Genomic DNA, 26,905 nt, shown 5'->3' with positions numbered 1-26,905 from the left:
TGTCATACATACGTTATTATTCTTCGTGAGAAGTTATTTGCTATGTTATACGATCATACCTGCCAACTCTCACGCTTTGGGCGTGAGACTCACGCAATCACCCCAAAGAAAAAATGAAAATGCAAAAGATTTTTGCCCCAATTTCCACAATTTTATATATACTATCATTAATACATCAATTGCCCCAAAACCAAATCTCACGCATTGCCCCACTCTTGGGTTGGCAGGTCTGTATACGATACATGATTTGTATATCAATTTCATATTATTGCATATTATTGCGTGGGCTCATCTTATGTTAAATCCATTATCTTGTAGATTTCACGGTGTTTCATTCAAAACTATTTGTGTGGAGGTTGAAACTATATATAAATAAAGATACGTTATATAACTTGCTCTGAACAAACATTTATCAGTGAAGTTTCACGCTTCAGTCAGTAGCTTGCGGTATTAGCAGACCAGTAAAACTGCTATACTATGAGAGATTGCTCGTGATTTACTGAGGCTCTGCACACTTATATTTCTGACGAGTGCCTTATAAAACATACTGTTTGTATAATCCTTAAGCGTTACAACACACAATTTTCACCATCGTAATTAATAATGTGTTTTAAAGCCAAGCAGAGATGAGGCACACAGCTTCCTATTTCGAACTCTATCAAACTGTCGTACTCTATCGAACCTACCAAACTGTTATAGTGTAAGGATGTTACTGGATAGCGCGCATTAGATATCATGAAAGATTTACTGAATGTTGCAGCAGTTGTGTTATGTGAAGAACAAAAAATGATATGCCATTTGACATTACATTTTGGTTCGCACATCTGCCTTGAGTGTGGCAGCTGTATGGATAAAGCTATCGGATATATCTTTATCCTTTCTCACTCAAACTACCAGGTTTGAGGGAGAAAGGATAATAGTGAAACCGGGTATTTCGAAAACTCGAGCTATAATTTCTAACGGACGCCTGCGCACTTTAGCTGTAGAATTGCATGGAACTACTTCTAAGATAGAAGCGCTATTGTAGCGTTACAGAAACACAATTTGTCGAATTTCTGTTGAAGAAAAATTAAGAGGTTCAATCGAGTACCATCTTCGTTGTGTTCATATATTGGGATCATTAACATCTACGACATGGCCAGTATTGGTGTTCCAATTAAAATTTTGCATGAAGCTGAAGGCCACATAGTAACACTGGAGACTATTACTGGTGAAGTGCACAGAGGAAAATTAGTGGAAGCCGAAGATAATATGAATTGCCAGATGTCCAATATAACTATCACTTTTAGAGATGGTCGTGTGGCGCAACTAGAGAATGTCTTCATAAGGGGTAGCAAAATAAGGTTTTTGATATTGCCTGACATGTTAAAAAATGCTCCGATGTTCAAGAAGGTACAAGGAAAAGCTCCTGGTAATGCTGGACGTGGAAAATCCGCTATTCTCCGAGCACAAGGTATTTTCCTTTTATTAATCGTTTCGCCGTTGCTTTATAACAGCATCTGTTTACGAGTTTGATTTTTCCGTGCTCAGGCAATGGTACGTGCTGCTATGAAGCATAATGCATAGCATCATGCTTATGATTTTCCATAATACATGGAATTATTCTATGGAGGTTTTAAAATGAAATACACGAATATTATTTTCAAACCTATTCGTTTCATATACGTCGCGACACTTGAATTCATACATATATTTTAGTTTCATAGTTAATTAAGAAATTTAGGTAATCTAAGAAGTTAATGTTTCCGTATTATTCGAATAATCTATATTTTATTACTCCAAAAATTTTTTTTATATGGCTTCAAAGAATGCCTTTTTTAGATACTCTAAAACAGCAACATTGCCTATTTTTTGCACAAACTACGATAATAATTACATACACTACGCAAGCCATTAACTGAAAATAAATTATTTATAGGAGATGTGTGAGCATATAAACTTGTTGCAGTATGCAAATTCCTTCATAGCTTCGTTTACGTAAAATTGTCAATTTTTATTACAACCATATATGTTATTCCAGGTTATATGACTTCACAGCTATTCCATATTTTAAGTCAACAGTCAACGCCCAATTGGGAAAAAGTGTAGCCTATTATAATTCGGCTTTGCATGTGATGCCCTTGCAGAGTAATTAAAATCATTGAGCACTTTTATATTTCCCTTAAGCAAATATAAAAGCTTCAAATCACATCACTGCTGATTTGAAGCTTCTAGCTTCTGTTAAACTTGTATTTTTTGTTGTCAGTAGGAAAATATTTTAAAAAGTATATCCGTGTCCGTAACATTTTATGATTCATAATGTTCCCTCCAAATACAACGCTGTTATGTAGCTCTTGCAAATAACATTTCGTTTCAATGTGAACAACCTTGTGAAACATGTTTGTCATGCCACTGAAAGAGAAATCTGAAAGAAAATGTACTGTGGAGCTATGCTTACATTATTTTCACGCATTTAACTTATTCAAGCGACAATTGTTTATAATTCAAGTGATCATTGATTTTTTTAATAGGCCTGAAAGGTAGCAACAACCTTGAAAGGTAGTACACAAATGTGCTAATATTTCTATCCTTTCCTAATATGCACAAGCATTCAACTTATTGTTATTCACCGATGATTAATCTCTCATTTTGCTTTCTAGCTGCTAGAGGTGGTGGTCGCGGAGGAAGAGGCAGAGGAAGTGGAGGCAATGCTTTCCAACGACGACGTTAGGGTTACTTTTATTCATCATGTAAATAGTTGTATTATTTGCTGGAAAAATTAGGAGGCCAACAACTCTGATTCTGAAGTAATTTGTTCATGAATGTGTAGTTTGGTAAGATGTACCTGTCGAATTAAACTGTTTGGCACATTGCAATATATATTTTATTTCACCGACCATCTGTATATGCTTATCAGCTGTTGGTCTTTCTTTGTAGCTATTTATCAAATAAATCACTGTACATATATTAGCTTCACATGATTAAAGCGAATGAATATAGTTGCAACAACATGAATAAAAAGCCATTGTACGATTGAACAAATGCTCCTTGAAGTCAGTCAGCCAGTGCTTTGTTGAGCCAGAAATGTTCTTATTCTACCCAAAAGTTCTCGTTTCACATCATCTGGAACCAGTGCTCTTCCTTTGGGTGTTGCTTCAGCTACCAAATCTTCAACAGTGACATTTTCCAGACCTTTTCTTTTCACTATCTCCTTACAATGTGCCTTGAGTTCATCCCGCCATCCTGACTCAATAAGCCTGGATCAACAGAAAAAAGGATTGCGGTGTCGCAAGTTTCCTTTAATTCTAGCTTTGGAAAACATAGCTCTGATTTGAACACTAAGCCAAACTGAGTACAGTATTTTAAAAATATAACTGATATTTATGTACTAATTTGCGTTAAAACTAAATTAATCATAGCTTGTCAAAGTCTATACCGTATCATATCACATAGAAGAAATTGTTTTAAGTACATATTATTGCTGTTAGAAACTGAAAGCTCAAAACAGTTTTTACCAAATTCACAATTGGGCAAGAAACGTTCCTGACGCGAACTATTGGAATCACATTATAATAACAGCGCCTACACGATATTGAATCCCTTACCAGGTGTACCTACAGAAACTACATTTAACACCTCGTAATAGGAATGTTTTTCTTCACTAATATTAGGTTGCCTTCTACAAGGATCAACACATAACTTTGATATAAAGACTGGTATGATGATGATACATTACCATAGTTGAGCTAGCTAAATTAAAAGTACTAGAAAACTAATTAACATCAACAGAAATAATCCCCGCCTTTATTATCATGTACTGCTGCTCGTAAGCATGTACATGTTTTCCAACCGTTTATAAATTATTTGATGAAAGTACCGATTATCATTGGATTGACCAGCTATTATTTCCCGAAAAGCATAACTGTCATTGCTCAATTAATCACTGTTCTTTGAACTAATTATTCCATATTAAAATAAAATCGACTGCCTGATAATCATGTTCACATTAGACAGATTGGACTGTCTACTTGTACCATAGATCAACTGTGCACTTCATTTTTAGTGAAAGATTTACAGGACTAATACATTTCATTATGTTAATCTTATATTCATCGGGCTCACAAGTTCCTATGCAAATTTATATAAAACACTTCAATCATTAGACTGGACACAGAATCCTTGCTTGACCCCTGTTAACTCAAGGCACATTTGGGATGGGCACATTTGGGATGGCCACATCTCCCATCCTAATGCAGAGAGTCAATACTGAAGCACTTTCAATCAGAATCCCAGAGCCCAGCCAACAGTTTCATACTAACACCGTTTCATTGAGAAATTATGAAGGTTACTAATATTTTTGATAGAGGCAACATTGAAGAATATAGCCTTATTTACACTAGTACACTTGCATTAGGATACACCAGCAGATTACCTAGTTCTGAGAACCTCTTTCAATCTGTCAATCTCTCCACTCTCTATCAACTTTTGATTGATACTGGAACGCATCTACAAACGCCGTTAATGATTAGGTCTATGGATCACCATTAAACAAATCTACTAATATACACTCCCGATGTTCTATATACACACTTCACGATTAAGGTAGCACATGCAACTTACATTTAGAATTACAGCTTAGCTAATTTTTGCATATCATGTACTATCAGAAACAGATCCGGATTTACATCTACATGTACTAGTGTCAACAAGTGCTTTTAATGCAAGTAAGCATGCGTGTATATAGGTATATATTGCTAGAACATGTCAACTAAAATACTAGCAAGAGCTTTTACTGTATACCCTAGGACACTTATATTTCGCTAGTATTTAGTTTCGTGAGTAGCATACAGAGTAAAATTTTGCTGCAACTTTCGCAGCTCTGATGAGTGCGAAAATATAGTGATGTGAAAATAAATGCAGTGGAACAAACATAATTAGATTCCTCAGGTTCAGTTCACCGATACGAAAAAAAATTCAATTTGGGACTAGTTTGTAATTGTGAACCGCAGGTAGAATGGTGTGGGCGAGATCGATAATGCAATTTGATCGCTTGCTGCCATTTGTTTCTTGGACTATCAATGAACATAGCTATTTAATTTCGCGTTTTCGCTCGTTCATTATGATATTTTAGTTTCGCACATGAAATTTTCACGAGAGGATGACTATGCGAAAACGCGAAAGTTAGATGAGGCGAATACATGTGTCCTAGGGTAGATAAACAGTCTGTCCACTAAAAAATATAGAGAATCGGACATTTTACACTTAAAACCAACCAGCTAATCAAAGTATTAGCGTGACAAAATTCACCAGATGAGAATAAAACGATTTGCCATTTTATTAAACTAGTCTTATTGAAAACTTGTACCCAATAGCAAACAAGTTTTAGCAAATGTTTCTTACCAAAGCCTCTGAACCATGGCGAGGATCCATTTGTCAATCTACAAGTATATAAATATACTGTGGAAGACAATGAATGCGATCACAAAGATAATGAGCGGTTGTTTTTCATGGCCAGAGTTTAAGAACCATTGAGTCTACTACACATACAATTTCATATGTTAGACACCAACACAGAAGAAACCTATACAAGGCAGTTTTAGAGAGATGCTTGGTTCTATGAACCGCCACAGCGGTTACTCTTTGAGGGGAGATGGCCAAACATTAGTTACCTATGAAAAAAATCTGATGTTTGCATTGTGCTTATGATCATGTGTTCTTAACTTCAGAATTGCTACAAACAATGCTACAACAAGCATTTACGGCCAAAATTTATGGCAGCAAAAACAATAATATCAATACCTTGAACGCTTTTACTTCCTAATCATTACATAGTAAGCTCTCTTTCAGTGACTTGCCAGCCCAATTGAAACTGCTATCTCAGCTAGATTTTGAGAAATTTTGTGATTTGCAAATCTGGCAACAACACTAGTGCCATCTAAAGGGCGTTTTTGTAATAGTGAACTAATAGCCCAAGTACCTACCAGAGTTGTAAGTAACAGCGAGCAAGGAAGTAATATTGTAGTAAGGAGGCCAGTCAAACCCTGCAGTTGTTACTATCGATCCGCTCTCAAGTGTTTGAATCTACTTATAATGAAGCAAAAAATTCTAAATGTAATGCAGTTAAATTATCTTGTAGCAACATTGAACATTATGCACTGACTACTCAGTCATATATTAATATAGCAACATAACTGTTAACTATTGCAGTATGAACTGAAATATACCAGTAGGTGCACTACGTAAATATAAAAGTTCAACTAGGACAGCAAATGACGCCTGACACACCAAACTTTGGAAGCTACCTATATAATATACTCTTAAGGTTATCGAAGTTAGAAAAATTTGCTATTTTTGTAATTAGCAGTTACAATAAGAAATTATTTGGTACATGTCTGCACAAAGTTAATAACCAACATTAGCAACATGATAACTGTCAAACAACTGCTATCCATCAAACTTCAGACATAGGTGAGTGTCGCTAGCCTGTCTTGACAAACTGTTGTTTTTGCGGAGTTGTTCCCCCGTCAAGCGGGCAAGCAACACAACAGCTTGTCACAAGACTTACTGCACCTGATGCATCAGCTGCACTTATGGGGAGTTGTTCTCTTCCGTCTATGCGACTTAATTGCGATGTTATTTCGGTCGCTCCATTGGTAATCATAGCGAATTTCGCACAAAAATTTATGTAGAAAAAATAAGATTACAACGTTCAACCAGCGACCAGTCTCTGCGGTAAACTTTAGTAGAACTTGAGAACTTAGGCAACAACAGCGACAAAACATTGCGTTATTTGTGCGCTCAGTCAGTTTTGTTTCCATTTTTGTATCAGTCAGTTTTATTTGTTCTTATGGATTTTATTTTCAATTTATTTTATTCTTAAATTATACTAACATTTACAATAAAGACTGGTATTTAGTTAAACGTTGTAATTTTATTTTTTTTACATAAATTTTTGCGCGAAATCCGTTATGATTACCAATGGAGCGACCGCCATAACATCGCAGCCAAGCCGCATAGACGGAAGAGAACAACTCCCTTTCCGTGCAGCTGATGCATCAGGTGCAGTAAGTCTTGTGAAAAGCTGTTGTGTTGCTCGCCCGCTCGACAGGGGAACAACTCCGCAAAAACAACAGTTTGTCAAGACAGGCTAGAGTGTCGCATGAGTAAGTAAATTTAAAAAAATGAGTAGATGACCACACTAACAGTTTTCATTGGTGCCACTTGGCGGGTCTGACTGTTATGCTTTCCATGACATAAAGACATATGGCGTATAAGTAAATGAGTAGTAGTGCACTTAAGATAATTCTTTTTTATCATCATCCATAACATGCTCTCATGCTCCACAGAGAAATGGCAAGATGAATTTTTCTATTGCTCCGGAAGTAAACCACATTTTTAACAGGTTTTTAATGAATGGCTACGAGATCATTGCAGTGAATATACAGTGATATATACAAACACATAAAATGCCTAACTAATATATGAAACCAAATATAAATGTTTTAATAGACATATAATTATGTACTCTACAAAATAGTTGGAGTACTTTCAACATAGATGAAAACAGGCTTGAAATCTATCTTTATGCCAGATTTCAAAAGACAAATGTCTATCTATTTACAGATCAAAATGCTTAAAGGTTGACTTGCAACAAAATTCACATTACAGTTATTTGGTATCAAAAGGTTCACCATGTCTTACTCTGCTGTCTTGCAAGTGCAAAATATGTGGAAATGTGATTACAAGCTCTTAAAAGCTGAAAAACGAACAGTTAATCGCAGCCATCATGAAAACGCTCTAGTTTGGAATCTATTTTGATGACGTGTTCAAACATTATGGTTATTGTTTTGACACGTGATGTTATCACGTGAAATTAAAGGCCAATAAAAGGCTCAATGTAAAACGTCTCGTAGCACTAGTTTATGACAAACACTTTGAGTTCTACAAAAAAGCCCTTATCAAATATGGATGCTCGCTACTTTACAGTTTCGTTTCAGTTTGGTCTAATCATCTAGTCGTGATCTGATCATGTGACCCATACTTTCTACCAAATGGTGCGAACAATTTCTGCAGCATTTTTTGACTATCACAGGTGACCAACAGGCTCGCCATGTTTATCAGAGTATGATATGCACTCCTTCGAGCTAAGGTAAAAAATTGAACGAATTTTTACGGTAGGTTTTGAGATAGCAGTGCTCAAAGCGACAGCATTACAATGATGATGATGAAATAGACGCGCAAGGACAATAGACATGGTTTTATTGAATGTGCGAAGTATATTTGTGAAAATATTTCGACGAATGAGGTTGCATGAAAGTGTAAACAGAAACCATTGTACTCAACAACATCCCATTTGAGCCACTTTGGCAAGGGATTGCAACCTACAGCATTTTCGTGATAGCTGTTCGTTTTTGAGCTTTTAAGAGCTTGTAATCACATTTCCACATACTTTGAACCTACTGTACAGCAGATTAAAACATGGTGGATCTTTCGATACCAAATAGCTGTAATGTGAACTTTGTTGCAAGTCAACTTTTAAGCAATGATTAGCTCTACTGAAAAAAAACAGCCCAAAATAATGAGTCAAAACAATTGCATGAAAAGAATGATAACAATTATATCTCGTCGCATTGTTACAAAAAATGAACAACAAACATTTTGAAACATGAAACTCTTGCTAAACTAATTAATTTTTAACGATAAAACACTAAAAATAATTTTAAGCCTGCAATAGACCTCCATATCTAGGGCCATTTGACCAGCTAGGACATATCATAATCATTGAAATGTACTGGTGGCCATCTAATGCACCCTGAGCGCCGGGTAAAGACCTCACCCTCCAAAGTCCCAGGCATTTAACACGGAGCAGAGAAACCATCATTGTCAGTACCCAACCCATCTGGGATTTGCACATCCACAATCTGTTGACCAATTCGTGTTTTCTTATCATGAGAAATGCCTGCCAGCAGCTTTGAGTAGTCATCACAGACTGGCTCCTCTTTAACTATCTTACTAAGCCTAATGTATTTTCTGTTAGAACGGAATATGTGATCACGATCAGTGGATATCAAATATGACTTATCACTGTCAAGGCCTGAGATATGACCCAAAATCCAGCCACCTCTAGCAGTCTTACAATGACCAGCCTGGCCCTCAATCAAACATTTTTTCTCTTGTCCACTATGGGTATTAGAATGGAGCCTACTTTTACTCTGAGTCACCTAACTAACGTCTGACCACAGTTAAGTCATACCCTCTGACTAAAGACTTACTCAGACTAACTGAAAGAGTATCATGCCAAGTCTTATCCAAAAGCCTTCTCAACTGGAGATGGCAGCTCATCAGCTTTACATTGCGTATAGACGTCAATCCAGGCAACTAGTCTTTCCCCTCTCTAGCACAACATTTCATCATAGACTTGACCGTTCCTACGGTTCTTTCTGCCCAATAGCTGCCGCATGCAAAGGTAGATGGTGGTGTTAGAGGGGGTGTGTAGAGTTATAGAAAGACCTGAACTCGGCACTTGCAAACTGCGGTCCAATGTCTGACACAAGTTTTTCTGGTAGATCAAGATCATTGAACACCTCCGCAAGAGCTTTGTGGATGATTGCTAAACTACTTGTACCTTTTCCTAATGGTTTCACAATTGGCCATTTGATGAAATCATCAACTACCAAAAGATAATCAGCTCCTTCAATTGAAACAAATCTACTCCTAAGACTTCAAAAGGTAAACAGGAATAGCCATCGGCAGCAATGGTTCCTTCCTTTCATTGACGGCATGGCGTACGAGAGACATCTACCTTCAATTCTTTTTTTAGCCCTAGCCAAAAACACAGAGTTTGAGGCCCTTGTAATGTCTTGGTTACGTTTTGGTGTGCACTGTGCAATGAGTCCATAACTTTACAATAGAGTAACATTGAAATCACGAGGTGTGCGTCATAGAAAATCACCGCTACCATTGAAAGCTGATCTCGAAGAAACCAATAAGTCCTGGCTCTACTCATGCACAACTTTTTACAAGAGGGGCTCCCATTTGTGATATACTTCATCCCAACAGCTAATTCTTCTTTCTCTATTGTAGCCTTTACATACTTGTCCATCACCTCCTCAGACCTAATAACAACTGAACAAACAAACAGCAGAGTCAGAACCAAAATCTTCAGTCAAAAACAGTCAATCTCAGATGGACAAGACCTGGATAACATGTCAGCAAAAACAAGTTCCTTTTTTGGCTGAAACTTGAGCTCCAAGTAAACCGGAAATGACAACTCCAAGCGCATTGCATCCAACCTATGTGACATGTGATTGATTTCCTTCTAAAACTACCCAAGCAGAGAAGCTGATGATCAGTCTCTACTACTGTGGAACCTCGGCGTACGATTTAGATTTGTTTCAGTGTTGGCAAGTTAAGGCGAAAATTTCATATAGAGGGGTATAGAAGCCTATGGCAGATGACTAATGTCAACAACCCCTGGTAAAAACCATCAAAATTTTATACATGTACAGTAAATATTAAAAATTAGAAACAAAAGAATATGATAACTTTAGTAATTATAGTTACCTTCAGTAACTTTAATGTATTTAGTGGTTATGATCTGCAATAAAATGTAACGCTACAATGTAATACATGCAGTACATACCGTAGGGAGTTCTTACTTTCGAGGCAAAAAACAAACATTGAATTTAACTCAAATAAATTTAGCTTACTAAAGACATACTTGAAGCTATGTCTTAGTATGTATTTTTAACTACTTCACAGAACTTACACTTTTTTATCGCTAAAATTTTAACACCTATCTGTTTCCGGTTTTGTTTTAAAAATCACTAATAACACCAAACTGAGCAAGATCGAGCATCCTATCTCTTCCATTTATTTTATCAATTCTCTGTTTTCGGTTTCGTTTTTACAATAGCTAATAACGAATAACGTGGAGCTGAGCGAGACTGAGCATCATATCTCTTTCATTCTTTGTTAGAAGGATTAGGGGGAATAGTATATCAGCATATTTCTAACTCTGACTTAATCAGCACACCGACTGCCAAATTTGAATTCCGAGAAAAATATTTTGTGGATTTCGTATAGTGAAAAATACTTTGAATGGAGAGGACAAAAAGTCAGTGTGTTCTACATCGCCGGGTGAAAAAATCATATAACAGTCATCGTTACCCAAGGGGGCACCGTACTACAGAACCCTCCCTCCAACAGTTATTCCTGAAACACTTGCAAGCAAGTAACATAGCTAATAGAGCCTTCTTAATTTAGGAGTACCACTGCTGTTAATCATTCATTGATTTTGCTGCAAACTCCACCGGTTTCTATTTCTATGTGAAAAACTATCAACAGAAAACGTTGGGTGGTCTTCTTCAAAGAATGCCAATGTTAGAGCTTGAGTAATCATCTGCCTAATCTTCTGATAATCCTCTACCTAAGGCTGTTACCAAAAGAATGGACACCCTTTTTTAATAACGTGACAAAGCGGATAAGTAAACTTGGACAACTTTGGAACAAATCTGGCACAATAATTTACAAAGCCGAGGAAACACTCTATAACTGTTTTATTTTGCAGAACTGTTATCTGCTGTACAGCCTCCACCTTAGAATGAGAAGAGGTAATCCCAGCATGGCTACAACGCTTCAGGACTCGCTTGAAGGTTCCATTATGCTCTGCTAATGAACTTGCATGGATTAAAATATCATCTATATATGCCTTGACTCTAGCGTTCTCAGCCAGGGTCTCAACCAATAACCTATGAAATTACTCTAGCCCATCGCAAATACCCATGGGGAGTCGAACATACTTGAACGTTTCAAACGGGGTTAAGAGACATGTGAGCCTTAAAGAATGCTCATCTAGATTTACTTCATGAAATCCTTGATTAGTGTGTAAGGTACTAAAAAACTGGGAGCCGGAAACCTGTGAAAATATCTTTGTCGTGGTCGGTAGCATAGAACAGTTTCTTTTTGATTGACTGTTTAGATATTGTGGATCTAAAAATATGTGAACGCCTCCTGAAGGTTTGTTCACAATCACGATAAGATTTAACTACTGGGTGGGTTCATTGACTCGCACAATGACACCTTATTTCTCTACCTTATGCAAGTCTTTGTCCAGTTTAACACTGACTGCTTGGGAAGTACTGCGTGGAGGTATGGATCGGCAGAATCTTTGAGCACAAGCTTTACTGTACTTTTCAGATTAGCTAAACCGTCAAAAACTTAAGCATACCGCGAAGGTACACCTAAACTGGTCTTACTTTGACCTTCCTCATTAGTAACAGAATTGACATTAGGACTAACATCCTTGACAAGGCATAAGATGATACCCAAAGACTGAATGCAGGCATCCCCAATAATGTTGCTACGTTATTCTAATCAATGATATAGAAAGCAGTTGACATAACGAATATGCCTGGAACAGCCACAAACAATCTTTGCCTCCCTACAACCAGGATCCGATGACCATCAAAACGTGACAATGTGGCTCTAGAGGGTTCAACCTTGTCCAAGTCAAGAGATACAAAAGGATTTTTTTGACATCACACTCACTTCAGTACCTGTCTATATTTTAACTGACATGGTTTGGCCACAAATATTAAGGTCAATGACCCGCTAGTCAGATCTTTTCACCTTATCATAGAAAAAACCTCTACTTTTTTGCCATGATTAACATATACACTACTGCATGCAAAATGATTCTCACCATCATCCGAGTAAACAATGTCTTTCATTACTTCAATAATCTTACTAGCGTTACGTTTAGGCTTATCACACCTAGATTGAAAATGCCCAAAGTGAAAACAGATATGGCGGTGTTTGTTATAAGCCCTGCAGTTTCCTGAGGTATGTGAATAATCACAATAGTCACAGTTCGTTATATAGCTAGACTTGTCTGCACTTTTCCATTGTCTATAACTCCTCTGCTGTCTCTTGTCATATCAAATTCTGCCTTCACCATCTGCTTCAGCCAACAAAACACCCCTAACCCTGAACTTTGAGCTAGTCAGATCCATGTCATACTGGCCATGAGCTATAGAACCTACAATGTGGCTACTGCGAAGTTCTCCATTTGTCTCAACTTTCTGGTTACTAAAAATAATTTCTTTAGCTCTCATCTTGAGCTTAATGTCATCTAATGTCACATTGACATCAATTTACAGCTCTTTCAACAGCTTTGCCAGACATGCCTGCTAGCTGCCTAATGTGAAGCATGTCCTACTTCTGTGCTGCACCTCATTGACATTTGCTAGCAAGATCATGAAGTGTTGAATAAATTGTTCATTGGTCTCACCAGCCTGCTGAACTCTAGAACCAAAGAGCACAGCATAGTGCAAATAGTTGTTTCTAGGATTAAAAGACTGACAAAATGCCTCAACAGTTTTTTCATAAAGAGTTTCATTTGCATCCTCAGTTGGAATATCTTCTACAGCTTCTCTGGGAGCACGAATGACTAGCTGAGTTTCTATTTTTTCTGCTTCCTATAAAATAGACAAGCATGTCAACTTGTTTTTCCAAGAATTTTTCGTCGAAACCAGACGGAACTTTGAGCTGTTCAAATTTATTTTGGACATGCAGAAGCGCTAAAGTCCAAGTTTTGACATGAGTTAATGTCTTGACAGCTGATTATTCTCTCCAATTTTATGTTCACCAATGGTAGGACTACTACTGGTTGTGACTACTACTGCTTATCAATAGATCCTAAGCAACAACGAATAATCCACTGGTGTAATAAACACCATTATTTCCTTATTGATTCTACCCTACTTGCAGCGCCATGGCATAACTTGTGGATAGCTGTTGTATAAAGTTTATTGTAGAATAGTACAAAGCAAGCTATAATGATTTCAGTACTGCTAAACCACAAATGTCAAGTAGGCATGTGTGGCACACTACTACCAAAACTATCAAAGCGTATTCTTACGCAAGACAATCACATACGACGTTTCATTAGCATTTAAAACCTTTGAACATCTCATCTCAGCAAGTGTGTTTTTTCCCCAGAAACAAATTATTTCAAAGATTGTAGACCTGTCTGTTTAAGATAAAGTGGCTGTGCCAACTTTGCTAATCTAAAACATGCTCATCTGCAAGGGTACTAAAAACTTCGGCGACTAGATATATTTTCAATGATATGTTATTGCCACCAAAGTATATGAATACCTAACTTTTTGTATCAAAATACATTTCTTAAATTAGACGCAACAAAACAGAAACACTGAGTCTGTCACAACAGTTATGAAAATAGTTTCAGTTATTTAAGGAGAAATTAATGTGTCTACGGTTAGATCTAATAGTGCTACGTAAAACAACGTGAGACACGTAAAAAATTAAAAAACCATCAACACTTCCCTAAAATACTGCAGTTTGAATATTTAGGTAAACAATAAAACGAGAATTACGCAAAACAATTTTAACGCTCTGGCTTTCGTTTTGTCTTTCGACGATTTTGCTTCTAAAAAAACAAAAAAAAAACATCAACACTTCCCTAAAATACTGCAGTTTGAATATTTAAAAAAACAATAAAACGAGAATTACGCAAAACAATTTTTAACGCTTTGGCTTTTGTTTTGTCTTCCGACGATATGTACAGGTTCTGTTTACCAGAAATACGTGAGTTAAATTTCCTTTCAACAGAATAATTGCTCGACAAAAATATGCAGTAATAAAACTATGTTTAAATAACAGTTTTTTTTTTAAATAAAAATTTATGGATTATGACTAAACATGCAAATATTTAGTTTTAATGCACTTAATACGGAAGCAATTGTTTCGTTAGTGCTTCCGAAAAGGAGTGGCTAAATACATATTGCGTTCGTGATGCGATAGCCTGCCCGGGGCTAGTTTGCCTTTTCTACATTTATAAAAAAACAGTCGCGAGAGTATAGTAGGCCTATTGATATTTTATTTCTGTTTTTTTTAGTTGATTCAATTTAACTACAGACCGCCACACTATTAATTTGGTGGTTGTAACCCAACCAACGTTTCAAGTACTACTTGGGCAGAATGGAAAAAAGGTGACATCCTGACAAATGACTCAAACCCGTTCTGCTGGCGAGAGCTTCTACTGAAGTTGGTTTACTTTAGGTTTGCTTTGTTTTAGGTTCTCGTTTGCAACTCACGATCAAGGATATAAAACAACATTCTACGCTTGTTCGAGAACATGAAGAATGTTTTTGAACGCGACATGATCATACTGATAAAAATTAGCATCGCAGAATTACATCATGGAGTTGAACATGTACAAGGTCGATTTTCAGCATACGAAAATTCTTGCAGAGCCTGTGGAGGAATTTAGAAGAATTTTTCATTTAAACTAGCAGTTCAGTCAAATCTAATGTTTATCAATAAGAAGAGAGAGATGCCAAGTTTGTGGATGCTATTAGAGTTTCAGAATTTGCTGAGAGGGTTCATGGTAACAAGTGATCCGACATTTGAACATGATATGAACAGCTCGTTTATTGAGACCGTTAATAAGTTTTGTGGTATCCAAGGAGAGCTGTCTTGCAAAAAACAGGTTTCAGATGATTTCTGCAATGGTTGGTATCTCAGCAATATATTACTTGAGTTCTCATCAGTGAACCATTTCTTGCATATTTTGATGGGCCAAAAAAGGCTCATTTGAAAGGGAATGTTTCTCAAGCCGATTTAGTAGGTTTATTACTTCAAGAAGGATGCTCGATTGCTTATGCATTAAGGGCTCTATCCAACGCTGAAACCAACTACTTTCAGATAGACAAAGAATTTTTTGCAGTTGTTTTTAAATGCTAGCGATTTTACAGCTATGCATACTTATATGGTCACCCCATCTATGTCAAGGCCTATCGTAAACCACTTGTCTCTCACAAACAAACTTTTACCTGAGATTGCAGGTACACTCAGGTTGCAGTGACTCTTAATTAAACTGCAAAGATATAAAGTTGCATTGGTACAATGTTCCATGCAAATTACTCTACTTGGCTGATACATTCCCATGCTTTCAATGACAATGACTTAATAGAGCAGAAAGAATAGAATTGTGAAATAATAATAGTTAATACTTTACAAGTTTTAGTCTAGTCCGTTGAAGAACTAAGAATGACTTTCTCTGATAATATGATGATGAAAGACTTAAGGGAAATCAACTGCAATGGCTTGAATTGGAAGTGCAAAACTCAAGTACCAGTTTCTATAACCATATTAATCTTGAAAGATTAACTGTATGACATTGATGTTTCTATATATCTTGGTCAGAGATTAGCGGTATCGCCAGCAGTAAAAAGGATTATTTTTATGGTTCGCACTGGACATCAGGTATATAAAAAGCAGAGAGCCTGCTGCCAGGTATGTGTTCTAGCCTGCAATCTGTTATGGAGGATAGATATTTTAATGTATGTTTTTACTTGGAGTGTGCTGTCTCCAGCAGCAGACACGAAAGGACACTTTATGGGATCATTATGAATTTGAGCTATCCTTGAAGGTTCTAGCCATGTATATAGCCTATTAAAAGAAGCAACCTTTTTTAGTAGTGGACAGTCTGTCACAATATCTAAAACCCAATGATTAAAAGCAGGTCATCCTTTGGCATTATTATGACATTGAAAGCAATATTTGTTGCGGATCAACTGAAACAAAACAAAATATCGCAAAAAGCTGTATGACAAAACTGCATAGTACCTGCTAGATCCACCTACCCTTCTGGATGTGTTTGTGAGAATTGAATACCGAAGACAGAGGAGCTGGGTAAAATGATTGTCAAAAAGGTTTTAGAGTTCTATCTTATGGACACTGGTGCCACAGTAGTCAGATAAAATCTGGGTACTTCTCAAGCTTGATAAAACCAATTATAACATGGATAATGATGACATGGCAGTATCTGATCATGTTACTTTCAGATCACCTACAACAAGAAATGACACCACTGATGACATGCCAGTGTCAAACTAGTTTTCAGAAACATGTCACCACTAAGGTTTGCCTACATAGCGATTTGGACAACTTCAGTTATATTTTGCAAAAAAGTCCAACTGTAATGATTTCCCTCTGCATTGCCTCAATGATCACACAATCAGTAACTTCATCTGCAACTCTTTATTTCAGGAAAGGAGAATATTGTATTTTTGTCATAGATGTTACGATTTAACCATGAGAGACGACAATCTTTTACGGTAGTTACAACGCAATCAACTAATCAAGCTAATCAACTTGATCAGTTAACAATATTGACAATTTTAAGTCTAATTTTTGTTGATATTGGTGCATATCTCACTACATATTTCTATATTTTAGTCAGGGTTAATTCAGCATATGAGAGCCTTTTTACAGAGATGCATCATTGTATAAATTCTCTTTAATGATTTTGGAGCTTAAATGACATGGTGCTCACCATGCATGCGATAAGCATTGACTGCATGTAGCCACATGTTCATGAGCTGATTGACGGCTCACAATTATGATTCAGGTTCACTTTTTATCATACAGTAATTTTGTGAAGAGAGAAACTTTACAATTTTTGTATCTGGTTTCTATAAATTCTATGCTAAATTTGTTAGCGGCACTTGCTGCATTCTTTTTCAGTACCCTGCAGTGTTGTTAAGACTGTAGATCATCTGTCTATTAGGTTATAATGCTCATTTATTCTCTGATTGAGGGTTAAAAGCTGGTGTAGGCTGTGAGAAATCCCAGATTAAAATTGATGCTCTTGTGCTTTAGCAGTAACCTTGAAAATAGAGCAGGGTTATATTCTATTATGTCATAGTAAATCGTTAATATAGAGTAGGAAAAATAACCAAATTACGCACAGCTCTTTGGGACACAGACAATAGACAAACAAACCCTGATATTTATATATATTATACATATAGGTAAAATCAAGTTTTATCTATGAGCTTGTCTTTTGTATTAGAAACCTAATACATATTATTATTTTTCATTATATAATATACTCAAGTCATACCAAAAATCAAGACAAGTTGTTTTTGCATTCCAGATTGCACGATATGCTGGAAACATTCTCTCTCTGGTTCTTCCTTGATTTGGCTAAAGTGCTAGCAGCATTTTTGTGTCTGTGGGGGTTCTACCTGTTAAAGTTAGGACGAGGCAAGCGTCTGTTAGACAAGATACCTGGTTACAAAGACTGGCCTATCGTTGGGGATGTTTTACACTTGAAACGAGACCCTGTTGGTGAGGCTATTATTTAGCTTCATCCCATCGCTTGTTGATTTAGCATCGGTATAAATTTGTTGAATTTCTTGTTATTTGAATTCCAATAAACTTTCTTTTGTTTTTTTTGTGTTCATTACAACAAATAATAGAAAAACTTTCATTTTGTAGAATTTTATGACCAAGTGATTGAGCTTTTGACAGAAGCACGATTACGAAAAATAACTACTTGCAAAATACGCATAGGAATATGGGCGATAATTTGTCTCTATACACCAGAGGATTCTGAGAAACTATTGAGAAGCAATGTATTGATAGACAAGTCGGATGATTACGAGTATCTACATCCTTGGCTTGGCTTTGGCCTGTTAACTAGGTACGTATCTATAAATGAAATGACAGATAACTATTCTTAGATATATTCATCGATACTAAAACAGATCGTGTAAGTTTTTAATAAAGCAGCACATTCTTCTACTGGTACACTTTATTTGAAGATGGAGTTTAATTTTCCTTGCAAAATTTATTGCGTTGAAATATGTAACAAGAGTATATATTTACATATGAATATATAAATCTCAGTGGTTGTTTGTCTGTCGTTCGTGTATTCAGTTATAGCGATTACCATTTGAAAAACAAAAAATCCTTTTGGCACTGGAATGGAATTCAGAACTACCATTTCTGCAAACTGGCGAGCTCACTACTACGCTACACTGAAATAATTGTGTACATACTTATTACACTGATTAAAATGCTATTGGTTACTACTAGCTGGTTGAAAATCATGATTTCGTGAGAGATCATGATGCATAACGATTATAAGCACACTTATAAGCTCAAGCTGGCTTCAGACGGATGGACACAACTAGCTTAGACTAGCTCAAGTTACTAGCTTGAGCTACTTAAATTCATTGGGTAATTAATTTATTACCTGTGCAATGTCGAAAATACTTTTATGTATGTATATATATGCATCTATCATAGCAGGATAATTTTAGTATAATAAGAGCGGTGTTCCGTGATGTTGAACAGTTTTTGTATGAGGAGAGAGTTAAAAGAGCAGAATCACTACATCTCATGTAATGTGAAAAAGCAGGCCCACTTAAAGCAATGGTAGACTCAATTGGCCATCATAGAACTTTCGTATTCAAGGACAATTGTCCTCCATAAATTAAATTTCCTATCTTTCAAAAATTCTGATGAGCCATTTAAAAAATACAACGCCAGCCTCTATTTAAATGCGACCTCCAATTGACAGCCACTATAGAGGAAGGGTTGAAAAATTTAGCGCCATGGTGTTCAATTAGAGGTTTTACGGTATATATATATATGCTGTAAAACCTCAAATATGTATATATTAGCGGCTTTATGCATATATATATATATATACACTCACGCTACAGACTACTGTTTCGGCTAGTGAAGCCTCATCAGTGCAGCTCAGAGCAGGCAAGGGAGACAAATCTCATTGCCAATGAGAGTTGACTTCCTGCTATGAAACTCCTACGTTGCCTCACAGACTTTAAGAAAGTCAAGGTGCTGACACCAGAGTATATTCAAATGAAATGCTTGGAGGCTTGCTAGAGATTATATAATTTTTAGGCTTTTAATTGTTTGTCATGATCAATCGACCATCTTACTCTATAGACTCTAATCATCTTCAAGTTTGTTAAATGCAGTTAATAAACGTGTTTTGTCTTTATAAAAATTCCTCTCAGTATTGAGTCCAACATAATATAGGGAATTATCAAGACCTTTGTACCTTCCATAGCATATATTATTTCGTCATAAATGGATGCTGGATGTTGAGATATAGCTATATCGTTGACAGATTCAAGACATTGTATATTTATAAATACACATGAAGATTTAGTCAGTAAACTCATTTTTGAAACCGTCTGCTGAAATTCCATGTTCACTTATATTTATATCTCAAAGAGTAACATCCAAGTAACCAGAAATATGAGTAGTTGTTCAACTTTCCTTCAGCACGGGTGCTAAATGGAAGACCAGGAGAAGAATGCTGACCCCAAGCTTTCATTTCAATATACTCCAAGATTTCCTGCTGACCATGAACAATCACGCTGCGACACTCAAGGACAAACTTCAAGAAGACGCATGTGACAAGGGTTCTACTGACGTGTTTCCAATAATCACTCTCAATTCTTTGGACATGATATGCGGTGCGTTGTTAGTGTGGCGTTTAGATAATGTCTTGCTAGAGGAGTTCTATGTTATATTTACAAACATGGTTTGATATGCAATTGATCTTAGGTTTTGTAAATTTAATCATTTTTGCTTTATGTTGATAATATTTTCTAAAGGAAAAATTGAGAGGTAATTATAAAGTATAGCAGTTCGCCCCTATTATGTTCATTTTAACAATAAGCCAATTCTTTCAATGATTTGATAATCTATCCTTCACAGATTTTTTTAATGCTCTAGGTTTTACCAGTGTTCATGTGCAATAACAAATTAAGATGTGTTATAAAGTATCACATTTTAGTTGACTTCGTAGCCATTTTGTTTTCCTGCAGATACGGCTATGGGTGTGGACATGGGAGCTCTCCATGATGGAGAATCTGACTATGTGAAGGCCGTTTATTTGGTAAAAGAAGCTGTGGCTGTGAGACAACGAACCCCGTGGTATTGGCCTGATTTTATATACAACTCTCTTCCAGTTGGTCGCAAAGTGAACAAAGCAATAGACACGATGCATCAATATGCCTACAAGGTACAATCTTCTTGGCCCTTACTCAATGCACAGATTTACTTAAATACTAAAGCCAGGGTCCTAGTACTAGGGTCCTAGGCAAGGTAGTTGATGAATACTAAAGCCAGGGTCCTTGTACTAGTACCTGGGTCCTAGTATTAGTACCAGGGTCCTAGTACTAGTACCAGGGTCCTAGTACTAGTACCAGGCTCCTAGTACTAGTACCAGGGTCCTAGGCAGGGTAGTTGATGAATACTACGAACCATATTGCATGCTGACGAGTTTTACTTTATTCTTCTACAATTTCTTTAGAATACTACATGCTTTTTAGAACTACTTGCTAACAATTATAGTAGGTCTTTTCTGAGATATTTAGCTTCAACAACTTCATCTAGCTTTGGTATCTGTACTATTTTCCTTAGGGGTTGGGTACATTAAATAGCTTGTCTTCCCTGAATCTGGTATTGTTAGTACTAACACACCAGCCCTGCCAACGCCTTGATGTTACTTTTAGTTTTATAATTGACCTTGGTTTAGCGAAAAAAATCCAACTCATTTGCTTTTTGTTTTTATTGCAACTGTTGTGGTTTTAGTGAGAATCAATAATCAAGAATTGGCCATCTGCATGCCACTTCGTTGCTAAAACTTTGTGACTGGCATTAGGATGTGGTTAGGAAACATCCAATTTTTGATCATATAAAAATTGGCGAATAAAGCCTTCTTTGGCCTATCATCTGTGTACTAGTTTCACACTGACTTCTATTGGCTGATATTAAATGAGTAGCCAATGATATGGCAGGTTATAAGAGAGCGGCAGGAGATGAAAGGTGAGGTAGAGTTTGGAGGCAAGCACAAAGCATTTCTCGATATTCTACTGGAGTGTAGAGATGAGCATGGCAACGCCTTGACAGATGAGGAGATTCGAGAAGAAGTTGATACATTCATGTTTGAGGTGCTGGGGCTATAGGGCTGGGGTTGTGGAGCTTTTTCACTAACTGTTCCACACTGTTTTTTAGTCTATGTAAACAGAGACTAAGAATGGTTAGACGCGATTACGATTACAGGCAGGTTGACTGTGGTATTGTGAAGGCTAAATTCATAACATCTCAATGTTGGCCTTTTTATTTTTGATGTTTACACAATGCTTAGTTTACATGGAAAGATATTAAAGTAACCATAGTTTATATATTACTAGGTGAATGCCCAGCGATGCTCAGGATTTCTTTCATTTTCAACAAAAATTTGTTTCATGACAAAAATCCATGAACGGATTCATTGAGAACAACTGTCCTTGACACGTGCAAAGATGAATTCTTGAGTTTCTAATCCGATAGATCGTGTGGCATATTTATATGAAAAACAAAAGTTCTATGATTGCCAACTAAGCCTGCCATTGTTTGAAGTTGACCCACTTTTACACATTAACTTAAGCCTTAGTTAGTCTAATCTTATAACTCTTCCCTCATTCTAGAACTTTCATAACATCACAGATCATCACTTTTCTTATACTACAGATTAGTCTGCTCATTCATGTGGCGGTCGTATTGTAGCAGCTGGTCAACATATCTGAATGCTACGAGTTCGAGACCCGTTAAATGCAATATTTTATCAAGCTTTAATCACCTATATATTATTTCTTCAATGCAATGGTTTCAAGTACATGTAAAATTACAGGATGATCAGAGTTTTATAAGTATGTAGATAGATATATCTCATAGCAAGAGAACTGTTCTCTTGTCTGTTCTTAGTTATGCGCCACAGCTATGCATTATGGGATTTAGTTTGAAAACCAAGTCAAGCGCGCATTGAGAAGAAATGGTTGTACATGTATTGCAGGAGCTGATGTAATTATCGTAAATGCTAATGTTCTCAGACTAGGTGAGGTAGAGTTGTTTCTCTGGAGTTTCTCTGATACCACCGGTCGTACAGTGCTGTAGAACAGTCTAACCTGCTTTACAATGTTGCAGGGTCATGATACTGTGTCAGCAGCTACAGCGCACACAGTTCATTTACTTGGAGCCAATCTTGATGCTCAACGCAGGTGTCAAAAGGAGCTGGATGAGATAATGGGTAAAGCAAACACTTGTACTAGTTGCCGCAATCAGTAAAAGCCTCTGCTTAGATATGGCTGTTGACTATCTGGGTTTAGTTTTTAGATAAGATAAGCCCTGCTTTAGGTTGCTGCATGCGGGAAGTTATATTACTTACATTTTACTAGGTGAATTATAGAATTGTATTTTATAGTGTTTATAAAATAAATTTGTTAGTGCCCTTTATTATTAGGAGAGGTCTTGTAGCTGTAATTTCCTAAAACTAGATACTTCTATGGATTGAGGTAGGTTAAGTAGTTTTTAAACTTTCACAAATATTATTAAGTATTGTTTAGTTCACATTCTAGGGGCTGATAACTCTTTGGGAAAAGCAAAAAATGTCTTACCATCATTTGTGATTTCTCACTGATAGAACTGTTTTCACTGACACCTTTAGATTAAATTCAATTGCTTTCTTGCCATCATAGATAGCCCTAGAGACTTCACCATGGATGACTTAGCAAAGATGACGTACCTGGATTGGTGCATAAAGGAGTCACTGAGGCTATTTCCATCAGTTCCGTGGTTTGGTAGAGCTCTCGCTGAAGACACTGATTTTGGTACGCCTATCAGTCTATGACACTTGGCCCTCTGCCAATTATTTCTCAAGATAATGTTTAGCCCTTTGTACGACGAACAGTCATATTTTATGTTCGGATAACATCTGTATGCTTATGTAGCAATCACATTCCTGAGACAGCCCGCTCAAAGGAAACTCTCCCAGTTTCAAATTAGATTAGTTTAGTGTGTTGAAGATACAATATATTGATGTTAGGTAAGATCAATACGTGTTGAACCATGATCCCTGATGATGACAAGTTTTAGCTCAAATCTAGATTCTAACAACCTTTTTTGGCTACAGATAGTGGCTGTCACTATCAACACAGTAAGTTTTACTCTTATTGTAATACCAGGGCTCAACTTCTTAATATACTTTAAATGGCTTGTCCTCACTGAATCAGCTAGTATTAGTACCAACACGCGCATGTCCCACTCTTTTACTCATTATAATTGATGGGGTAGAAAACATATATTTTTTGAATATGCGAAAAATTGGTAAATGAAAATTTCTTGTGATGCTTATTATTGATATTTCCACCGGTAAATAAAAAATACCACAAACTACCTCATTTTAATTATTTTCGCTAGTTTTCGGTCTGCACACATTGAAATGTTAAGATAGACAGTCGCGTGTTGTTTTTTGCATTTTGACCTATATGAATGAACCAAAAATGATGAGGTATTCAACAGCTTTCCAGTTTTTATTAAAGTTGGTGGTGAGCTATTCCAAAATATTCAACATTCTTATAAAGGAGCAAAGCAATGGATTGACCGGAAAAGTAAATTGGACAAGAATAATACCCTAGTTTGTTGCAAAGACCTTAATTTTTCATTAGTTTGAAGAAGACTCTTAGCCTTCTTTCCTAGAGCCATATGAAACGAGTCTCCTTAGTCTGTGGTAACACAACTATTGCATCTTTTTAATTTAAAGCTATATTGAACTGCGGTTGAACCTGTTTGTAATGTAGGCAATCATAAGCATGTTTTTTTTCTATAAGTAAAATCATCTTCACAATTGATCGTTATTTTGAAATAAAACTGCCACCACAACAGGGAGTCTGATAGAAACAATGGAATTCCCAATACAGGTATTGGGTGTTATGAGTGGGCAATCTTATTATGAAAAATCTAAATACAGAACAAACGGAATGGTGCTAAATGGAATTCCCAATATTGGTGTTATGAGTGGACAATTGCACCAAAAACTTTCTGATAATTATGAAATTAATGCCGCGGGATTAATACTGTCTTAGCTCTGTTCTCCCGTTTCTGTCAGTTTTAATCATAAAAGAAATTGTTTTAAGGAAAACAAAGGTTGTTGAGCACTACTTTAAGTTGTCCCGCAAGCATTACCAGTACTTATAACTAATGCTAGATGCATTATACTTGCTGCAAATGGCAGTACGGAAAGGTAACTGAATATTCTTTTGCAGGAGGCTACACAGTTCCCAAGGGTACTACTGCCGCGGTATTCACTATTTCACTCCATAGGGATCCTGCTATATTTCCTGACCCAGAAACATTTGACCCAACAAGGTTTTCTCCAGATAAATGTGCTAACAGACACCCGTATGCTTATGTTCCATTCAGTGCCGGGCCACGCAACTGCATAGGTGAGAAACAAGGAAAAAACCTGATTTGGCTTATTTAAATGTTCTAAAAATTAAAATATTGAGCAAGAAATTTGATCAACGTTCATGTGCCTGATAGGTGTCACATTTTGATAGTTGATACTATTGATAATTGCTAAATGTTTTGCTGTCACATTCAGAATTATTAAGTTATATGTAAGTGACTAATTCTAAGAATGCACGATTAGGATTTTCAGGTTTATTTAATGCGCAATGTGAATAGTGTATTAAATTAATTTACCTTAACATGCCTTTGTACTGCTCAAGTAATATGTTTTAAATCACAAAGCTTCATTAAAGCATTTAGGTACTGCCCATCGATCATGTTAGATTAAATTAACACTTTCAGTGCTGGCAAAGTATTGCTGTCCCACTCATATCAATTTAGCTTTTTAAAATCATTCTAAGGGGTTGTGTAAGGCCACATTAATGTTTTATTTATATTGTTCCTGTACAAAATGCATCCTAGAAAGAACCCTCTCTAAAAATCAATGTAGCATTTTTCCTAGGATCAGTATTCTATTGAGGGCTGGTATTAGATTGCTGCCGACTCCCCATTCTTAGATATTCAAACTCTGGTTATGATAAATGTGGAGAACAGTCTTAAGTAAGAACATAGAGATCTTTTCAAGGCTAAATACAACTTGCGTTATGTTTTTCAAGTAAGTAAAAGCAAAGTGGTTTGAATTTAAATTTATACCTGTTTGTTAGCCTCTCTATAACGGTGGATAGGCTAAATTAAATGTACCTTTCTTTCAGGTTATGGCAGCCGTATATATTCACAATACTCTCACTTTGCCTATAAAAAATTATGTATATTAAAAATTTATTTTCTGCATTAGTTGCACATGATTTCATTAGTTATCACTCATTCATCCTTGTTTGTCCGCATTATCTGCCACCCCTTTTCCCTGAAAAGGTTTGTCAACTCTGCTCAGAAGAGCGTTTCATCATAGTGGTAAATCCCAGACTCACAGTCCTCCTTAAATATACGATGCAATAAACAGAGCTGCGTATTTTAGATGAGTTAGTTACCTCAGCAAGTTTTGTTATCCAAGAGCAGACAACCACAATTTTTGATAATAAATTTGACAAGCCCATAACAAATGTTTTAGAAGCATCCTCACTCTAATTGTTTGATCCATATTCTGCTGCATTCTTAATAATTGAATATTATTAAGAATGCTTACACATATTCTGTTGCATTCCCAATTGGTTAATTCATATTCGGTGATATAATTTTTATGGTAAACTCAATATTATGTCATCAGCAGGATGAGGGGTATTTGTGTTGTTCAACCGTTGTACTCAACAATGTGAGCCAGCTCTGATGCGCTCAATGTTGTCTTCTTCCTAGGTCAAAAATTTGCCATGATGGAACTAAAGGTGATAATGGCTACCATCCTCCTCAACTTCAACTTGGTGTCTACACAGAAAAGAGATGAGGTGAAACCTAACCCAGGACTGGTTTTACAACCGTCAGCAGGCATATGGGTCAAGTTGTCCAGCAGGACATAGGCAATATTTCTAGCCTCTATAATGCTTGACTCGCCACATGACTGGCTAATGCAGTCCGAGTGGTATTCATCCAAAGATTAATTGGCTAGCATTTAATATCTTTTTAGTATTGGTTTTTCATAAATAATCGTAAATTATTTTTTTATAGACTTTTAATACTTGTATTATTTTATATCTGAAAATAATAAGGGTAGATTTGATGAGTTATAACCAGCATTATAAACACAGACAAACAAACTATATATCTACACTGAAGGTCCAACAAGTAATGCCAT

At 36.3% G+C, this 26,905-nt stretch overlaps 3 protein-coding genes across 6 annotated transcripts in view; 2 read left to right on the top strand and 1 right to left on the bottom strand.

Annotated features, from left to right (window-relative positions):
• The first annotated feature begins 1,019 nt into the window (after window positions 1-1,019).
• LOC137387977 (small nuclear ribonucleoprotein Sm D3-like) lies at window positions 1,020-2,949 on the top strand. The gene is made up of 2 exons (XM_068074497.1): window positions 1,020-1,453; window positions 2,640-2,949. Exons 1-2 carry the CDS (start codon window positions 1,135-1,137, stop codon window positions 2,708-2,710), a joined length of 390 nt encoding a protein of 129 aa, XP_067930598.1. The 5' UTR covers window positions 1,020-1,134; the 3' UTR covers window positions 2,711-2,949.
• An 81-nt stretch (window positions 2,950-3,030) lies between these two features.
• LOC137387987 (transcription and mRNA export factor ENY2-like) overlaps window positions 3,031-26,905 on the bottom strand; it is a 49,228-nt gene continuing 25,353 nt past the window's right edge. The window contains exons 1-4 of one of the 4 annotated variants that reach the window (XM_068074517.1): window positions 9,252-9,269; window positions 5,380-5,417; window positions 4,412-4,485; window positions 3,031-3,236 (exon numbers count right to left, since the gene is read on the bottom strand). In XM_068074517.1, coding sequence (XP_067930618.1) covers window positions 3,038-3,236; window positions 4,412-4,485; window positions 5,380-5,409 — 303 coding nt within the window. In that variant the 5' untranslated portion in view covers window positions 5,410-5,417; window positions 9,252-9,269 and the 3' untranslated portion in view covers window positions 3,031-3,037. Of the gene's footprint in view, window positions 3,237-4,411; window positions 4,486-5,379; window positions 5,493-5,960; window positions 6,030-9,251; window positions 9,270-26,905 lie in introns of those variants that run through there. The other 3 variants (XM_068074514.1, XM_068074510.1, XM_068074504.1) reach the window with 3 other exon arrangements.
• LOC137385923 (cytochrome P450 4V2-like) lies at window positions 14,968-26,833 on the top strand. Its single transcript, XM_068072537.1, has 10 exons — window positions 14,968-14,993; window positions 17,945-18,138; window positions 18,289-18,493; window positions 20,107-20,300; window positions 20,655-20,851; window positions 21,630-21,782; window positions 22,798-22,900; window positions 23,349-23,480; window positions 24,915-25,094; window positions 26,470-26,833. Exons 1-10 carry the CDS (start codon window positions 14,983-14,985, stop codon window positions 26,628-26,630), a joined length of 1,530 nt encoding a protein of 509 aa, XP_067928638.1. The 5' UTR covers window positions 14,968-14,982; the 3' UTR covers window positions 26,631-26,833.

The sequence above is a fragment of the Watersipora subatra genome, chromosome 1 (genome assembly GCF_963576615.1).
Source record: "Watersipora subatra chromosome 1, tzWatSuba1.1, whole genome shotgun sequence".
Lineage (NCBI taxonomy): Eukaryota > Metazoa > Bryozoa > Gymnolaemata > Cheilostomatida > Watersiporidae > Watersipora > Watersipora subatra.
This window is presented reverse-complemented; position numbering and strand designations above follow the sequence as displayed.